Consider the following 18,987-nt stretch of genomic DNA (forward strand, 5'->3'; position numbering starts at 1 on the left):
GCTGCGCGGGAGGCAGGAGCTCACCAGGGCTGGGGGCTGGGGCCCCCCCATGATCTTTCCTGCGTGAGGCACAAATTAGAGCAGCTGCTGGGATCATCCCCTGCACCCCGTCCTGCTCTTGCACCCACGGGTGTTGGGTGCCCCCAGCTGAGCCCCAGCAGGGTGGGGGGCGAAGGAGCCGGTGGGTGCAGCACCCAGTCCTCTCCAAGGTGCTCCCGGGGCTGCTCCCCACTGCAGCCGGTCACTGCCAGGATCCAGCCCCCGACCTGGGCGGGGAAGGCTGCCCAGATACCCCCATCCATCCCCTGCCATGACCCCCACCGGTGCCCGTTGGCCCCCCGCATGCCCAGTGCCCCCTCGCTCCCCAAGCCGTGCATGCCGTGTCGTGCCAGGGGTCCCACCGGCCTCACCGCGCACCCTTGTTCGGTGGCTGGGGTGGGTTTTTTTACCTGGGAGGGTGGGGGTGGGGGGGTCGGGCACAGACCCTTGCAGCCGGGAGCAAAGGCAGGTTTGGCCAGTGCAGCCCCGGCACAGTTTTATATGTCATGAGCATGTGAAATGTATTTGGGGCGGGGGGAGGGGGGGGGGGGGGGGAAGAGAAAAAAAAACGGGACTTTTGTGGCTAGTCTGGTTTGTTCCCCCCTTTTCTTCTCCATGTGCCTCAAATAAGAAAAGCCAAAATCAGCAGACAAAGGTGGAAGCGTGGGGCTGGGCAGGACCCGAAAGGGTGGTTGGAGACACTTGCACCACGTGCAGGATTGGTGCCTTTGTGCTCCCAGACCTGCTGCAGCCTGGTGCAAGCCCAGGGGAGTCCCAGGGCTCAGGCAGCCGTTAACACCCCCCCCAGAGCTCTGCTGGGATTTGCAGCCCATCAGCTGGTCATTGCCACCATCAGCCCTGCAAAGCCCTTAATAAACAATGCTAAACCAACTTTCAGAAGGTACTAAAGGTCCATATTAATAACTAATAAATGATTAATGCGTATGTGTTAACAAACTGCCACTGCTATTAATCTATTATTAATTATTAATAGAGTGCTTATAAGGATACACTTAAGCTGAAGGGTGCAAAGGCTGCACCTCACCTCCTGCCTGCAGGGCCATTGGAGGGGGGGGTGTTAAAAGGATTCACATGCACACGAGAGTGCACAGACGCACCACATGCACGTGCACAGATGTACACACCCAGCGAAACCTCTCTGAGGAGGCTGGAAAACCAGGCACTGGGGATCTGCACCGCAGCTCTCTCCCTGGGGAAACTGAGGCACGGAGGGGCATCACAGTAGGGTCAAGGACAGGAGCCAGCGGCCCTGGGTGGGGGCGCCTCTCTCCTAAGGAAAACTGAAGTGACCCCCTCAGTGCCCTTCCCTGTCCTGGAGCCCCGGGGGACACCCTGGAGGCCATCCCTGCCCTTGGCCAAGCTGCAGTCACCATCCCCATGAGGTGCTCAGCCAGCCTAGTGTCCCCTCGCCCGGCTGGCTGGGGACCATCTGTCCTGGTGCCCCCCCAGCAAGGGGGCTGCTACACCACCACCACCCCGAAACCCCCATTTCCCTCTTTCCCAGCTCTGTGGCTGGCCAGCCCCCGTGCCAGTCTGCAGCCCCAGCTTTCCCAGCATGGGAGTGGATTGGGAACTGGGAGCTTGTGGAAGCAAAGCAATGCCTCCATCTGCTGGAGAAAAGGGCCCTGGGCCAGTTCCCAGCCTCTGCACCCCAAAATTCCACACCCCACTGCTCCCCAGGGAGATTCCCGGCACCCACCTCACCAGCACAAAGCAGGGTGCCCCTGGCTGCAGAATAACCGGGGTGCTGCCCGTGCCCTGGGCCTCCTGCAGCCCCTGCAGCCAGGGCAAGAGCTGTAATGGGAGAAAAAGAGGAAACTGGGGCTTTTCTCTCATTTCCTGCATGAAACAAAAATTGCATATTGCATGGCACGAGGGCGCCTGGGAGGTCAAGGGCTGAGGTTACAGTCTGCGCGTGTGCCAAAGGGTCTGGGTGCACCGTGGCCTCGGGGACACCCCTGGGAGCCGTGGCCGAGCCCACCTGCTCCTTTAGCAGCTTTTGGGGAAGAGACTTGCCAGGACGGAAGATGCTGAGAAAGTGGCTGAGGTGGTTTCGGTGCCCGCTGTGCCCAGCCCATGCGCCCACACAAGCCTGGCAGTACCACAGGTATCGCCCTGACCTGCCCCGAGCCAGGCACGGAGCATCCCTGCAGCAGCTATCTACTGAGAGTGATTCTGGGGAAAAACACCCACCAAAAATTAAATACAATTAGAAAAATGCAATTAGGAAAATGCAATTTTCCAGCAGGTGCTTTTAAAGATCGTATTTCTTGCTGTGAAAAGAAACCGATTTCCTTACAAAGTAAAAAGGCTTCAGCAAAGTAAAAACTTCCCTGCATCAGTTCCCCAAATCCCACCCCTGCACAGCTTGGGGTGGGGGGCAAGGGGCTCCACCCCCCCCGGAGCAGAGGCTGCAATTGCCCTCGCTGTCCTGCAGCCGCTCTATCAGACTGGGCCAGGCAGGGGAACCCCCTGACAGATTTGGGGATGCCCGGTGGTTTGCAGAAGCAAATTAGTGTCTGCTTACTAGTCCTGCAGGGCTTAGCGATACCAAAATCATGTCCTTTTTATGGGCTTGGGATGCTTTTAAACTTGGCATTGTCTCCTTTACTATTATAAGATGCACCAAGATATTTGCAGCTAATTCTTCTGCAAAAGGCAATTCCCGCCCACTGCGCCACAGGGCTTGCCCGGGTTCGTACCACCTCGCTCTAGCCTGGTAGGGTCACATTCACTGCATTCATTCTGTAATTTTTATTCATAAAGGTCTCTGGTATATCTTGACGGTAATATTACTAATTAGGCAAAAAAAATATGGATGCTTCTAATAGATTTACTGTTGCTTAAAACAGTTTGTAGCACAGTCATTAACATAAATGACTTACTGGGATGAGGGGCAATATGTACCCTGACCCTGCTGTTGAACACCATCAATAAGCCCAGGATCCTGCTGAATTTTAAATGCTCCATTTATGGTCTATTTTTACAGCATTATAGCCCTAGATGACATGTTGGGGGAGCAACTCGGAGCCTCGCTGTTGGGCTGGGGGGGGGGGGGGGGGGGCGGGCGCAGGGGCAGGCAGCAAAGCAGGCAGCAGCGTGGGAAGCACCGCTCGGGTACCAGCGCGGGCTGTCATTTCCCAAAGTCTTGCACATCCTCCCCGAGCTAGTGCTGGATTCCAGCATGACTCAGTCCCAACACGCATTTTGATCAGCTCTAGCATATGGCCTTGGCACCGCAGAAACGGCCCTCGGCAAGCGCCGCGGGCCAACAGACACAAACCTACCGGCTCGCTTGGCGCTGGGCTGCAAAATACACGGCGAGGAAAGCGGAGGGGTATGGGCTCTTCGCAGAGGGGGGCTTCAGGCTCACAGGCACACACCAAGCCCCAAACCGCCCCCCCCCCCCCCCCCCCCCCCCCCCCCCGCCAAGTCCTGGAGGGGTGCCTGGTCCCACAGGGCTGCATGGTCCAGCTTAAATGGTAGAGATGTGGATGCTTCCACTTTCTTCATGCAAATCCACATCCCCCAAAGCCTGCTCATCCCAGCAGAAATCGCTGAAGCTGGGCTTCCTGAAGAGGGGCTCGCCCACTCCTCCACCCACCATTTGCTAATGGGTACTGTTAGTTATTTGCTAATAATACTAGAAGGAGAAGCTATTAAAATATTTCGAGTTTTAGAGTGTTAAAAGAGAGGCTTTATCCTAGAGGGGACAGGCACCAAAGGGGGCATTTTTTCCTGCGTTGGGTTGCTCTGTGCTCTCAGCCCCTGCAAAGCTCCGAGAGAAAAAAAGTGTTTTCTAACGACCTGTGCAACAGCTGCAGGAAATCCCAGCAAAAACCATCAAAACCAAAGAAATTCCACCCCACCAATCTACTAGAGTAACACAACCCAGAGAGCAGGGAATTAATTACATAATTTGTGGGGTTTCACTGCGGAAATCCGCCCCCTCCCCCCCTTAACACAGCCGCCATCCAGAAAGCCACCCGGGAGGAAGAGTGTGAAGCCTCCACCAGCGGCTCTGGGGAAGCAAACCCATTGCAACAGGTTGCAGCGAAGGCGATGCAATTGCTGCCGCCACAGCAGGGCAGCGCATGGCTGCAGAGCCACGGTGGGGCTGCTGGGGAGCAAGGCCGCCAGCTTCCTCGAGGCTTGCAAGAAGCAGGTTTTGAAAGAGCATCCTGCGAGCGGGGCTGCAGCAAGCTGGGCGAGGCGATTCCTGGCGGTGCCATGGCCAACGCTGCCAGAGCCTGGAATGGGGAGCGGGAGCCACTGCCGGGGCGGGAGATGGAGCTGGAGCCCTCCCGGCCCCCGCCACTACCAGGGAAAACTCGGAGGTAACAAACTGCTCTGCAAATAGGGCCCAAAGAGGCTCCAGCAAGGCTCCAGCCCCACGCTTTGCACCCCCGCCAGCGGCAGGGCAGTATTCCCTGCTTCCCGGGGGATAACGGGGGCTGGGCTGGGCCGAAGGGGGGGCAGAGCCTGGAGCAGTGCAGCAAGTGATGGCCCAGCAGAAACCGGAGTTTTTAGAGAAACGCCACTGCAGTTTGGGTAGGGTTTGTGACAGCAGGTTTGCACTGAGCCGGGCCAGGATGGGGAAGCGAAACCACAGCCAGGGCTGTGGACCCTCCTGCCCGCTGCTCTCCTCCTTACGGGCTCTCTGCTTGCCCACCCCATGCACAGACCCCCTGTCCTGCCCCCCCCAGATCTGGGCTAGGGGTGGCAAAGGCGTTTCCTGCTCTTGTCCCACACCTCTCCTGCACCGCACAATGGTGGCATCCATCGTGTCCTCCTTGCGGCCACCCAACAGGGACCACAGGGCAGGCATGATCCCCCCTGCACCCGTGAACCAGCACCCGTGAAGCCCCTGAGGCAGCTCCCCTCCTCGGGAGCACCCCCAGTGCAGGAACTGGAGTCACTGGGCCACTGAACTCCCTGCCTTCTGCACCAAAACCACACAGCCAGGGCTCCCCAGGCAACTGCTTCCCCTTTCTCTTTATTCTTCCCCTGAGCCGGCACCGAACGGAGTCCGAGCCCCCTGGGGGGGGGCTAGCGCTGACTCCCGGCTCCGTGCAGGGCTCGCTGCAGCAGCCTGGACCTGGGCACCACTGGATTACCTGCCCCCATGCCGGACACCCCGGGGGGGCACTCGCCCCGGCCTTCCGACCCAGCCCTCATCTACAGCAACGTGGGTGAGTGATGCCCCGGCCCCGCTGCCCTCCTGCCCCATCCTGGACAAACCCCACCGCTGTCCCCGTCCTCCTCCCGCAGCACGCGGCCGTCACCCCTCTGGCTGGCGCTGGGCATTGCTTTGGGGCTGCAAATACGCAGCGGGGCAAATAATGTGCCTGTACTCCCACCCTGCTTCATCACCCACTTTTCCCCCCACCCTCCCCCACCCCGCCTCCCAGGGAAGCCTCAGCGCTGCTGTGTCTGTTCCTCCTCCCCAGGAGAGCTGCGGGCCCACCTAGTCCCCCACAAGGCTAGCCGAAGGGAAGGAGCTGGGAGACCCCCCTCTCAGCCTGACCGAAACCCCCTGCCCCCCCCACTGCCAAAAAAGCAGCTCCAGCGAGCGGAGTCCCTCCCGGAGCAGGGGCCATCCCAGCACCATCAGGGCGATCCCACATCATGGGCCAGCAGCATCCTCTACGGCACCCCCACCACCCCACCTGCAGCACAAGGAGGCTCCCAGCTCCATCCCGCCACAGGACAGACACTCCTGGGGACCCAAGAAGCCCCTGACCAAGTCCCAAAGCCTGGGAGAACCAGTGGCCTGGAGCAGCCCACAGAAAGCCCCATCGCCCAGCCCGGCGGAGCTGACTTTCAGAACGGCAGACGGGGAGCTGGGGAAGCTCCTGCAGCTCCTGGAAAGCTCGGCTGGGGTGTGCGGGGTGGTGTTGGGGGTGCCAGGTGGCCACGCTGACCCGGCTCTCAGCTCGCATCCAGGAGGAGCTCGTGGGGCCGGAGGAGCGGCAGCAGCTGCTGGAGGCAGAGCTGGCAGGGAAGAACTGGGCAACGCTCAGCATCCTGGACCGGGAGCCGTGCTGCGAAAGCGGCGACGCCTGGTATTTCCGAGTGGGCTTCACTTTTGAGCAAAGCCAGCTGGTGTTTGCAGCCAAGGTAAGCAGGGAATTGGGGAAAACACCCCAGGTGGTGCAGAAGAAGCCAGTTCCTGCCACACGGGGGGCTGCAGGGCGGCAGGCAAGCATGAACGGGGAGCGTTGGCTTTTCCACTGGCCCCCGTCACACAGGCACTTCCCCTTTTTCCACCTACTTCTGCATTTGCTAAATGAGGCGGTGCTGCCGGTGCAGGCTGGGGTGACAGCTCCCACGGCTCCAAAGGACACGTCAAGGAGAATGGCACTGCTGAGGGAGGTGACCTGGCAGGTGGTCTCGAGGGGCCAGCAAACACAAAGTAGAGGCTGGAGCAGAGCTGGCTCCTCAGGCAGTGCAGGATGAGACCAGACCCGCCAAAGCAGCTTTGCAGCCCAGCTGGGGGTTACACCCCCTCTTCTTACCCATTTCTCACTCAAAGCCATTCTGATGGGTGCCTGTGGGTTCACAGGGTGCGGGGGGACCCCAGCACCATGCATGGGTCAGACCAGGACCGGTGGCCCTGAGCTGAGGCGGTGGTCTGGCCCAGGACGAGGCACCCTGTGGCTCCATCCCCCACGCAGCTAGCCATGTCCTGTCTCCCCTCGTAGGTCCCCAAGCCGTGCTGCACCAGCCTTGGGGTGCAGAACTCCCTCGGAGTGCACTGCAGCATCCAGCGCCTGATCGGCCGCTTCACCGACCACCTCCCTTGGGAGCTGGTGCTCCCGGGAAGCCCCAGGGAGCTGAGTCAGTCCCCTTCCAGAGAGAAGCAAGCCCATCTTGCCACTCGCCCTGTCCTGAAGGTCCTCATTTCTCCTGAGGTTCCCTACCAGACCCTGGCAGACTTTGTAAAGGAATCCCACGGTTTGCACAGGACCAGCCCTGGGCACTACGAACGCCTGGCTTGCCTCCTGCTCCTGCAGGTGTGCATGGGGCTGGAGCATCTCCGAATGCAGAACATGGGGCAGGGAGACCTCTGCCCCAAGAACCTGCTGCTGGTGCAGTGCCCATGCCCTCGCCGGAGCCAGCAAGGCAAGGAGGCATCCCCGAGGCTGTCCCTTCCAAGGCTGCTAATCAGCAGCTTCTTCAAGGTTAAAGACAAGCGAAGACCTTGTTCTACCAGCCAAGAGCAGGACTGGAGCGAGGGGCGCAGTGCACCACCCTCCCCAGTGGCAGATGAGCTGAATGTAGGCATGCTCATCTATGATATTTTGCACGTGGACATCTCTCTGGAGAACACCTTGGGGTTCAGAAGCAACAGACTTCCTGAAATCCCTTCCCTGTCCATCTATTCCACGGGACTCAAGCGTCTGGCCATGCTGCTTCTGCACAGAGATCCTTGCAAGAGGGTCTCCATTGAGCAGGCAAGGAGCATCCTGCAGGTCCTGCTCTGGGGGCCTCGCCAGGAGCTCTTCGCCAGAAGCAAGAAGACCCTCACCCTGCTCCGAAGCTGGGTGGAGGTCAAGAGGGCTCTGCTGCTCCTGAATTTTGCAGAGAATTCAGCTGGGGCAGTGGGGAGCCCTGGCCTTGAGGAGTGGCTGTGCTGCCAGTACTTCAAGGAGGTCACCGAACACACACTCTACCAAGTCACCCAGGCTCTCTACGCTCCTTAAAGGCAAGCTGAAGCTCAGCCACCCAAAAGGTCTCCTCAAAGCCAAGAGCCCGTGAGGACTTGGCCAAATCCACCAGTTCACAGGGAACGCAAGCTGGTCCTGGCTGGGAAAACTGTTTGCAAACCTGAACCCGCTTCCCCCACAGCACATGAATGATGAAGCTGGGATCAAACTCCCACCCATGGCTCCCACAACGCAACGTGTGTTTTTACACTCTCAACCAATTTTTATTTGATTTTGTGAGTCCCGTTTATTGGAGCATCTCAGGAAAGACAGCTGGATGGAAGCCACAGGATCAAGTACCAATTTAGTGGCTGATTATCCCGAGGAAAGTTTATGGGGCTCAGACTTTGCACAAAGCCCCCTCAGACCCCTCCTGCAGCCACGAGGCTTTTGCTGTTTTAAATAACAATGCAAAGCCACACGTTATGGTTCACCTTAATGCGTTAGCAAAGGAGAAATACAATAACCCGAACAGCCTGCTCTTTTTAGAAACAATTTGCAGCGTAGGCACAAAAATAAATGACATTTTAAAGGGGGAAATACAGCAGCCACACAGCTTCAATAAAACCCAGAGCTGAGCCTCTTGAATACTGGTCCTTTATGCGCTTCTTTGAGAGCATTACACACCCCACTGATGTATCCAGAGAGAAACACAAAGCCAGACTTCACAAACTTTGGCAGCAATTAGCCAGAACAGCCCTGATGGTGTCTAGTAAATAGCTCAGGTCAGGTTTTGGGTGCTGCATCCCAGGACCAGGCTGCAGGGTCAGTCCCTGGCTGCACCAAGGCAGGGCCCTCGCATCTGCTGCTTGGTGTGGAACAAGATCTGTGCCCTGCTCCCCTAAGCCATGCCGATGCCGAGTGACCATCGCAGTGAAATGCCATGCAAGGCTCTGCTCAGGTCATTTGAATTATTGTTAATTAAGCAATTATTAAGTCACTTGCAGCCAGCACATGACAGCAGCAAGAGCAGCCTCCGTGGGCTGTGCACACAGTGGGATGGATCATCCCGGCCTTGGGCAGCCCCTGTGTGCCCAGGGATGCTGGCAGTGCCACACCGGTCACTGTGGCATAGCTGGATCGGGGAGAATTCCTCCATGGAGTCCCCGAGCTCAAAAATCTGTCAAACCCTAGTAAAACTGGAGCTGTGATCCCTCCTGAGATGAAACCACAGAGCAGCATGCTCCCAGCTCCCCCGGCCAGGGGGGTCCTGCCTCCTGCTGAGCTGGGACAGGCAGCAGCCCCATCACCTGGGCTGCAGCAGGGGCCAGATCCAGCTGAGCCCACAGCCCCTCTGTGTGAGCTGTGTGCAGTGGGGGTCCCTGCCCTCCCAGAGCAGCACCCGAACCCAGCAGCGAGCCTGGATGAGCAAGGAGGGACCAAGCAAGCTCCCCGGCCACACAAACCCCGCCATGGTCACTGCCCCAAGCACAGCCAGTCCGCAGAACTGATGTTCAAATCTCAGTATGGGCTTTGGGGCCAAAAACGTGCAGGAGGGGGGTGTCCTGGGGGAGCCCCAGCCCCGCTGTCCCCCACCGCCTCCCCTGTAGTATCCCGCGTGGCTACAAGATGGCAGTAAAGCCCGTGGCACAGCAGCAGCTCGTCCAAAGCCACCTTGTGCATCCGACCGGAAAAACAAAGACAAAACCTGCTTCCGCCGGTGCCTGCAGGCTCCCCCCAGCCCCCGGCCGGCACCTCCGAGCACCCCCTGCACCCCTGTTTCTGGTTTTCACCTTGGGTCACCCCCTCCCCCTTCTGCCGGGAGCAGCTCAGAGCACCCAAGGTCACCACAACGTCCACCGGGGTCCACGGCCCTCAAGGCAGGACCACTGACACCTCCAGACTCGCAGGTCCCCGCAGACAGCAGAGCGACGGCATCGCAGAGGAGAACAAGAACTTCTCTCGACAACTTCAGACCTTCGCCAGCCTGTTGAGTGAAGGAGGAACTCCCCAGCATGCCCACCTCCTATTTGCTGGCCTTCAGCACACGGAAACAGCAAGTTCAGTTTTCCAAAAAGAAAAAAAAACAAAAACCCACACCAACAAAACACACACAGAGGAAAAGCACAATTGTATGGGCACAAGAAAATTGGCAGGACACCTGTGGGCAGGAGCCCTGTCGCATTCACAGGAAGGCAGCACCCACGCTGCCAGCAGATGACGGCTGTGCTACCCACCGTACTCCAGGACCCAAGGAGCAGAGCACAGCCCACGCATTAATGAGAGGTTGATATAAATATCTGAAGCCAATTAAACAGACCATCAAGAACATCCACCTTTCACTGCATTGCTAATTTAACAAGAGGCTCTCTGGGAACATGGTACCACCACCTCCAGGTTACTGCACATTGCAGAGCCCACCGCAGGATCTGCTCCCTGCTGCATCTCCGAGAAGGGCATGGCAGGGGTTACATCCTGGTGTATGCCACGTGATGCCGGTACTGCTCATCCCAGAGGATCTGCCGAGGGATGGCCCGTAGGGTGAGCCACAGGCCGCTCACAGACACATTTCAGAGCACACAAAGCTCCTGAAGCCAGGCGCTGCGGGACACCAGGGCCGGCAGAGCATGCACTCATGGTCATGTGCCTGTTTACACCGAGACCCACAGTGTAACAACCCAGTAAAACAACCCATCCCCGGGATTCACAGCTCCAAGGTTTTTATAGAGAAAAAGATTGGTTCTATAGAGGAAAAATTATTTGGCTCAAAAAGTGCCAAAGAAGCCTCCAAAGCAGCAAGCATTCAGTACTGAAAGAACCTGGAATACAATGCTTTAAAGCACAGCTCTTCAGAAACTTACCTCTAGTAACCCCAGCACATCTCATTCAGTCTAGCACTACACAGCAGCCCTTCTCCCTTCTGTTCAGCATCCTGAACACCCAACAGCTGTGCCTGCAGACCCCAGCACCAGGCCCTGCCTGGCACTGCCCCCTCCCCTTACACTCAGACCATAACCCATCCCCCCAGGAGCTCTGGAGGCCACCCAGCCACAACAGGATGCAGCTATGGAAGTGCCACAAGCCTTCTTAGACAACAGGCAAAGAACTTGTCAAGCCATCCCACACACCAACACACGCTGACATAACTCTGTTACTAGTATCACTGATACTTCAGGTACCAAAGTTGCACATTAGATACTCAGCCCCTGCAAGCTCCAGGCAGCCATGAGCTGTGCTTCTTGGCATTTCACCTGTAACCTTCCAACACAGGCCCTGAAACACCAATACAGCAGGGATGCAGTGATCCTAAATACCAATGGAAATTGAGAACCTGCTAACTATTTCACCAAAAGCAGGCTTTTACAGGATTGCCGAATTATTTCCAGTCCTGGCAGATCATAGCCGTGAGTTCCAGTCGAGCAAAGAATGACCAACGCCTTTCTGTACCTGCAACTTTAATAGTCGGGGCAGTTCCAGAGCCATCTCTTCAGAGTGCAAGTGTTAAACAGCTTAAACCAGCAATAAAAAGTAAAATATAAATTTTTATTTAGAATTAAAGCAAATACTTCAGTATCACAAACACAATATTAAACTTCAAGAAATATACTGCTAATTTGGAGGGAGCATTTATTTGCACAACCACAACATGCGCACAAATCCAGAAAAAGATGTGGAGTCTGAAATTTTCAACATCTCACCACCAGAGCAGTTGGTCACAACGTTTCATACAGAGATATATACTGTAATAGATGTTGACAAAATTTCTACAGAATCATCTTTATAGACAACAAGAAAGCTCTAAGAGGCAAACATTGCAATCTATTCTTCTTCTGATGAGTCTCTTTCAAACGTGTAGGCCATGAAAGCAAGCATCTGGTCTCTTGGGGACAAGGGGATGCCCTGGTCTCACAATCTCAAAGCCCAAAAAGCTGAAAGTACGGAGCAATGCAGCTTAAAAAAAAAAGCAGAAAACAAGTTTCATCCATCTGATACCGTACAGTCAAAACCATCCACCAAACCCAACTTCAAATACTGCATTTGCATCTCTAGAGACAGTGCTATGAGTTAACACCTACCTCTATCATCTCTGTTCTTGTGGAAACAAATGAACACATGATCGACTCGAAGCTGTTCTTCAGCAAACTCCAGAAGAACTGCAAAACTGCAAGACAAATACAAGGTGTTCGATGCAGATGAGCAAGCACTTCCTCCAGAGATTATCAGCAAGGGACTGTGCGCCAATCTGCACATGAAGCCATAGGTGTCAGAGGGCAGTGTTGGAGACACACCAACAGGAGATCCCCAAGCCCTCGGTTTAACTTGAGGGCAGAAACCCAAGCCTTCAGTAACACAGAAAACATGCTTTTCTGTTGTAGCTGAAGGGATGACTGCAGTGACAGACTCTGAACCAGGCTGGTGTTTTAAAACCAGTAACCTGGAAACATCAGCTTGCAATCACTGAACTTTTGGGTGGCTCTGCCCGACAGAACAGGTAGAAGCAGCCCTCAAACCAAGATCACTTAGTTTCAGCTCCTTACAAGACAGCATCAAGTACCTTCATTAGACTTCAATTTTCAAAACAACGGAAGTGAACACCAACAACAGTGAAGTGTTCCACCCTACTGATAGGCCTTCAAGAGAGAGGCAAGTTAAACTGCAGCTTTACTCTACTCACCTGTCTTTGCTCCCTTCAGGCAGAGCACCACTGGGAATTTCTATATAGAGGTTGTTGTTGTTCAGCACTGCTCTCCAACTAATGTGTTTGGCATCTGTAAGCCTTGACTGGACATTCAGAATTCTTGTCCTGTTATTAGATGTTAGTTCTTCTGTTACATTCAGCCGATTATCCTGCAGCAGTAATATGTGCAAAGTTATTTCCAATTCATTTTGGACAAGGGATTAGCTCCCATTGACAGGCTTGAGGCAGAAATGCATCCAAGCTCACCACAGCAAGCTGCTTATTATTATTCATACTCACCGAATAAAATAAATTAGCTGAAAGATTGTGATCCCTCTGACTATTCCCTCGCCCACCTGGGATCTTCAGGGGTGGGTGAGGGACATCAGGAGCACCACCGAGGCCCCGGACCCAGGTTACTACAGCAATTGAAGGGAACCCTGGAACTAGAAAGGCATCACAGTTGGAGAGGCAAAAAGGCAGTGTTAGACAAAGCCCTGTGAATTCTGGGTTTTAAATAGTGATCACATGGTAAGATTTACAAAAACACAAACACAAAAAACCCCCAAACCTAGGCCAAGGGAACTCCTCCCACTGCAACCCAAGCAAGTGGCAAGACAAAGGAACCTCCAGACCAGGGCCAGGAACACTGCCTCAAGCCCAGACCCACAAGGGTCAGAAAGCTACAACTGTGGTATTTTGAGAGAGAAACTGGCTTGGAGATTAAAATACCCTCAGCTTGAAGTGAACAACGTGTTTTTCTATACCAAGGCACCAGTATGCTTGACCCGACCTCAAGAAACCATTCTGCTATCACACAGGCAAGATCCCATTTTCTCCCCCCTCCTTGTTCTCCTAAATTAGCATGAGTATATGGGCCCAGCAAGCTAGGGATCATTTTTCCCTCAGATATATAGCCCTAATTACCTTAGACCTTTGCATCAGCACTCTTAGCTCAAGGTCAGAAAATTACATGAAATAATCTCACAGACGTCACTACCTCAAATGTTTTCACCATGCTCAGATGCAAAATCGCCAGTCTGAACTTTGAGACCACACCTGAAGATCTGAAAACCTACAAGCCTTTCTGCTTAATTCCTCCGAGCAATTTTACACTGCTTCGCAAAGTTCGGTACTTGAGATCAGGAATGTTATCCTCTTAAGATACAAACCTTATTTCTTGTAGGCACGCTAAGTTTCACCCCATCCACGTAAGCCTGCTTAACCGAATAAGCCTTCTACTGTAGTAAGAGCAAAGGCTGTGCTGGCTGGCCCCTCCCTCTGCACCATCCTTCACCCTGCAGGCTCACTCTTGAGTTGCGTCATCTCAGCAGATGCAGCAATCGAGGCCCTCAGGGAAATTTTCACAATCGTCCTGTCTGTTGAGTGCCAGCAGCCATTTGCAAATCAGAATAAACATGTACAAAATAATCCACCATTTTGCACAGTTCGTACGAGTTTTGATTTTTTTTTTTTAACGAGCTTGAAACTTGTGATGAATAATCCGCATTAGAAAGGTACTGAACGGCCATATAGGTCAAACATTATATGCTGGAAGGCATTAGTAAGCACAGCAAATGAAAAGTTTTATTTAAAAATTAAAATTTGCACATTCTCAATTAAATGAGTGTTCAATCCATTATTTTAGGCACTTTAAAAGAGAGGTGTTTTTTCTTTAGTACTAGCATTAGATGCTTATCTCAAAATGATTGTACAGCTATGCATCGCTGACTACCCTTACAAATAAGCTTTTGAGCCCCCCCTGCAAAAGTGCGCAGCAGCAATCCTTTATATCATTTCACCTTCTACCCAATGAAAGGCTGTACATGATGAAGGGTTGCAATCGAGATTGTATTTTGAGAGTGATGCTTGTGTGCGCTTAGTCCTCTTGGGAAAAAAATAAGTCTTTAAATAGCAATCCAGTATAAAAATGGCTTTCTGAAGATTTCTAAAACTCCTTTCACAGTCCACATACAAGGTCTAACCATGGCTTCCTTGATGCAAGAAGGACTGATGTCCTACACATCCATCACCCTGGACTGGTCACCCTGATTCAGGTATTTTTCTTCCCAGAATCTGTTGGGGTTGTTTAATCTTTTGGTTGAGTTTTAATCTAAGAGCTCTCCTAGCGCTGCTATGCTCTACTTCAGGCTCAGCACCCTCCATTAGTTTTCAGGAACATCTACGATTACATAAGGGGATAACAGCTTGCAATCCCTTGGGATCTTTGCCCAATTTTGAGGGGTGGGGTGTTGCGTCGGACGAAGGCGCCGGGCCCAGCCTCCAGCCCGGCTTTTGTCCCCAGGCCCCCCAGCTCGCTGCCTCGCCCGGGAGGGGCTGGGCCCCGCCGCCCCCCGCCAGGGCCGGTGGGTGCTCTCCGAGGCGTCCCCCCACGGCCGTGACAAGCACAGGGACGCCGGGCCCCGCCGCGGGCGGCATCTCAGGTGGCACATGGCGGGAGGCAGCCGCCGTCTGAGGCGACTGGGGGGGGGGGGGGGGGGGGGGGGGCAGCCCCTTGGGACCGGGGACGGCGACTCACCGGTGCGACCGGCCCGACAGCGGCTAGGCGCGGCCTTGGGCTCTAAAAAAATGGTTTTTTTGGGGGGGGCTCGGTTGGTTTCTTTGACTCACTTCGCCCCCACCCCCCTTGCACTGCGGGGGAGGAGGCCAGGCCACAGCCAAGCGCCGAGGCCGCCCCACCCCCACCCGCCACGGAGCACCCCTCCCCTCCCCCCGGTCACGGGGGAGGCGACCGGCGCTTGAGGGACGAAGAGGAAGAAAAGGAGGATCAGGGAGGGCCCTGAGGGAAAGGGAGGAGGCGACAAGCGCCCAGCGGTGCGAAGGCTGGGGGAGGCCCCGGCCCCTCACCTGCTCTGTCCGGTACTGAGGCTCAGCACAGCGGGCATGATGGTGCTTTTATTCCCCTCTTTCTCTCTAGCGAAGCAGTGACTGTTGAGTATCCGCTGCAGGGAGGATTTCACCATCCGGCCGCTCTGGTCCGAACCCCGAAACCCTCCGCCGCCTCCCGCCGGCCGCTCTCCAGGCGCTGCTACACAAAATGGCAGCGCCGCTGCAGTGGGTCATTATATACCTTTCTTAGGCCACGCCTCCCGTCCAGACCACGCCCCACGGGCCCGGCTGCACCCCCCCACGGGAAACGGCGTCTGTTCGGTGAACGGCCCGGTTGTCCCTTAGAGAATCTCGCTTTCCATTGGTTAAAAGGAGAGAGACGGGAGGAACAGAGAGTTCTTTTTCTATTGGCTGGCAGCATGAGGAGGTTCAAGCATTGGTTAGAAGAGCGTCGGGATGGGGAGAAAGGTAATGACGGTCTCTGATTGGCCATGCCTGCTGTGGGTGGGCGGGGTCTGGTGGCTTTCGGCCGGGAGGCTTCGGCGCGACGCCGCGGCGCTCACTTCCCTTAGAGCCCGCGGTTCGAGTCCCGTGTCCGCGCCCCCGTCTGGCTGAGGTAAACCGCGGGGGCGGGGAGGGGCCGGGCCCGGGGCCGGTTGCGCGCATGCGCCCGCAGGGGAGGCGTGGGGCGGCGGTGGGGTGGAGAGGGGCTGCGCGGGGCCTGGCGGAGGACGGCGGGCAGGGGGCTCCGGGCGGTCGCGGGGCGGCCGGGACAGCCCACCCGCCAGCGGCGGGGCGGCAGTGGGGCCTCCTGTGGGGCGTAGTAGGCCCGGGGGGGCCATCACCACCCTCCAAGCTTCGTGCAGAGCGTTTGTCGCCTGGTTGCTGAGAGAAACTTTACTTAAAAAAATAGGAAGGAAATCCCCAAAGTGCCGGAGAAGGGCCCTGAAGGGACGGGCTGAAGCTGTGACCCGGTTTTGGGGTGCGAAGGGGGGCTGCGGCCTCGCCACAGAGGCCTCGGTTCCTCCTGGGCCTGCACGTTGGCTGGTGGGCGCAGTACCCTGTGGCCTTGGCTCTGGGGAGCAGGGGACAGCTGGTGACAACCTTCTAACGGCAGAAAGGCTTTGTGCTGCACCTTCCTGAGGGAGGGAATAAATGCTGCTTACACGGCACAAGTTGGTTTGTGTCCCCATAACGCCCAGTCCATTGGGCTCCCCTTGCGGCCTAGCCGGCTGCTGTTCAGCTCCCACAAGGATTTTTGGAAATTTGGGGCTTGGGGACACGGTTGGGTCTTTCTGCAGCCCCACAGCGAGAGCAAAGCTTGTAGGAACGGATGCGAATTTGAACATTGGACACCCCGCTTCTCTTTTGGACAATACTGATGAAAGCACAGGTTCATCTCTTTGGGGCGAGGATCAGTCTTCAAGTTTTGTCTTAAAAGCAGCAGGTGTGTACAGAAGGTAAATAGGTTATCATTACCATGGCAGGAGATCTTTGACTCGGCCATTTCTGAATGTCTCGGCCTGAAAACCAAGTCAGAAGCACATCTCAGAAGTTAGGGCACATCTTAAACAGTGAATCTTATCCTATACAGAAAGAAATCTCAAAACAATGGTTTAAATGATGCTGAATCAAGTTTGCAGTCAGGTATGCATCGTAAATTAAGTGGAAAAAGGTGTTTAGAGAGCCAAAGAAAACTACTAAGGAGACATTGCAATGATTTTCAAGATCGTGGTTTTCTAAAAGAAATTTTCTTAAAAAACAATTGTAGATGGCTGTATTTGTTTTTTCACCATTCAACTTGAGCTGTGACATGCCTATTTTATTGCCTTCAGGTACTGTAGCTGCATCTGGGCATTTTTTATTTTTTAGGGGTTTTATTTTGCTTATTATTATTTGCTTTAAAATATTCCCATCCAGGAGCTCTGAGCACATGGATAGTCCACTGACGGGTTCCACTTTGCACAAGGACCTGTGTCTAAATCCCCACCCACCTTCTGTGTCCTGAAACTGTTCTGATGGACTGTGATGGAACAAAGTGTATTGCCAAAAGAGAACACTGTCTGTTCTACGGCTCAGTTGAGAAGCCGAGCCTGGCCAGCAGCCAGCCACTAGTCTGGGAGTCACAGTGAGAGGTACGAGAGCAAAATGCTTTTCCTGCTGCAGGTATCTGCGCTTAGCTGCCAGCACACAGCATCACTGAGACATTAGTGCTTGCTTTCACCTCGCTCTCCAGATTTGGCTCTTGATTTATGGAGGGGAAGCTGACTGCCATTTAATGCATTACCCAGAGACCAACTGGAAACAATGGGATAGCTGCAATTCAGGAATATCCGGACCAAATGAAGCACATCAGAGAAGATTTAGCAATTCATGTGTTGTGTGTTATTTTCCTGATGGGGGAATGGACATGTTAGTTGATGGAAGGACTGCCTTAGCATTTTGTGATAGGTTTCATTATTTCTAATAATGGCATTTATTATTTATGTAGTAATCCAACTGTAATTTCTTATAATGGCACTGTGTTAGAGGACATCATCTTTGCAGCTGCTTTCCTCTTTACTGTGGCACTGGAAACAGCTTTGCCCTTTGGATACCTGTCATCTCAATGGGCCATCATTCCATTTTGCAGTTGAGTGACCCGATTAACGCTGTGCTGCTCCATAGTCTGCAAAAAGCCTGATCAACCTGTTCTGGGTTTGTACATTAAATATCATGTGGGATTAGTTCCAGCTGCAGTTTTGCTGAGATAGCCTGACTTCCAGTTTAGCAGTAACAGTGATTCATAAATCATCACAGAGAAGCCTCTGACTCACAATTTCAGGATTACCAGCTGAGGCAGTTTGAGGTGTTGCCATCTCCAGCTGTTTTTTACTGCTGGTTTGCCATATCCATGGCAGAGTAGGCAGAAGTAACTATGTGTCAGTGCCTCAGTTGCTCCAGCTGCGTTCCTAGGTTGGCATTGTAGTCCAAACCCGTCTCAGTCTCTGGTATTATCCGATACACTGGACAGTGAACCCTCACAGGTGACGTGTGAGCATCCGTTCCTACTTGCCCACGTCTGCTGTGGCATGGTATCTTTTAACACAGAGGCAAAATGGACAATTGAAAATAGAGAAGCTCATTCATCGAAGTCCTGAGGCTCCAGTTCATCCCAAATCCTATGCTGGTGTCAGCAAATACACTGTCAAAGGCCCCCTCATTCCACTGGCTCCCAGACACCACAGCCTTCTCATCTCCAAAAAATGGGTGTTTCAAAGGACCAGCATAGTCCCTAAAGCAGGAGATGCAGCAGGGAGCTTATGAGTTCTCTCCTGAACTGCTTACTGAACGCCTCAGAGGAGAACAAGCAGCGAGTCCCAGTTGCTCTGTGTTCTTAACACAAGCAGGTCATAGCAATTAGGCTGTATGAAACGACCTGGGAAAATATCTTGTACAGTCTGTGTTACTCAATAACCAGACCTGTTATTGGAGAAAGTACAGAAGAAGCCACACAACTGAACCCCGCATTAGGAATCTAAGCTGAAATTATTTCAGGTTAAGGAAAGCCAAGGAATTTAATTCTCTAGAATTACCTTTTTTAGCTTGTTTCAGCATGCTTTTCAGCCTATTTTAACAAAAGAGGTCTCAAACATCGGTCAAAATCACCAGTAAGTGATTCTTTGTCGATCTTTTTTACAGTTTTTACTTTCTGAAAGTTACTAGATTGGAAGAAGAGTTTATGCCAGCACAGGAATAAGTTAGTCAAAA

General features: G+C 54.1%; 3 protein-coding genes across 10 annotated transcripts in view; 2 read left to right on the top strand and 1 right to left on the bottom strand.

The window, feature by feature from the left end:
* Window positions 1-5,881: 5,881 nt before the first annotated feature.
* Window positions 5,882-8,347, top strand: PEAK3 (PEAK family member 3). The gene is made up of 2 exons (XM_056335510.1): window positions 5,882-6,180; window positions 6,765-8,347. The coding sequence occupies exon 2, from the start codon at window positions 7,083-7,085 to the stop codon at window positions 7,764-7,766; it is 684 nt and encodes a 227-aa protein (XP_056191485.1). The 5' UTR covers window positions 5,882-6,180; window positions 6,765-7,082; the 3' UTR covers window positions 7,767-8,347.
* Window positions 8,348-11,231: 2,884 nt separating this feature from the next.
* Window positions 11,232-15,456, bottom strand: OAZ1 (ornithine decarboxylase antizyme 1). Its single transcript, XM_056335511.1, is given in 7 exon segments — window positions 11,232-11,573; window positions 11,575-11,660; window positions 11,786-11,871; window positions 12,385-12,557; window positions 12,688-12,774; window positions 12,776-12,833; window positions 15,256-15,456. Coding segments are annotated over 7 exon segments (651 nt in total). The 5' UTR covers window positions 15,372-15,456; the 3' UTR covers window positions 11,232-11,528.
* Window positions 15,457-15,746: 290 nt separating this feature from the next.
* LOC130147798 (submandibular gland secretory Glx-rich protein CA-like) overlaps window positions 15,747-18,987 on the top strand; it is a 34,519-nt gene continuing 31,278 nt past the window's right edge. For 4 of the 8 annotated variants that reach the window (XM_056335504.1, XM_056335501.1, XM_056335507.1 and 1 more), the window contains exon 1: window positions 15,754-15,853. The gene's annotated coding sequence lies outside the window, so the exon portion shown is untranslated. Of the gene's footprint in view, window positions 15,854-15,981; window positions 16,685-17,157; window positions 17,373-18,987 lie in introns of those variants that run through there. The other 4 variants (XM_056335503.1, XM_056335502.1, XM_056335505.1 and 1 more) reach the window with 2 other exon arrangements.

The sequence above is a fragment of the Falco biarmicus genome, chromosome 4, assembly GCF_023638135.1.
Source record: "Falco biarmicus isolate bFalBia1 chromosome 4, bFalBia1.pri, whole genome shotgun sequence".
Classification (NCBI taxonomy): domain Eukaryota; kingdom Metazoa; phylum Chordata; class Aves; order Falconiformes; family Falconidae; genus Falco; species Falco biarmicus.

What these genes read in the sequence shown, in the direction of transcription:
- PEAK3 (XM_056335510.1), top strand. Translation starts at nt 7,083, where the DNA reads ATGGGGCTGGAGCATCTCCGAATGCAGAACATGGGGCAGGGAGACCTC.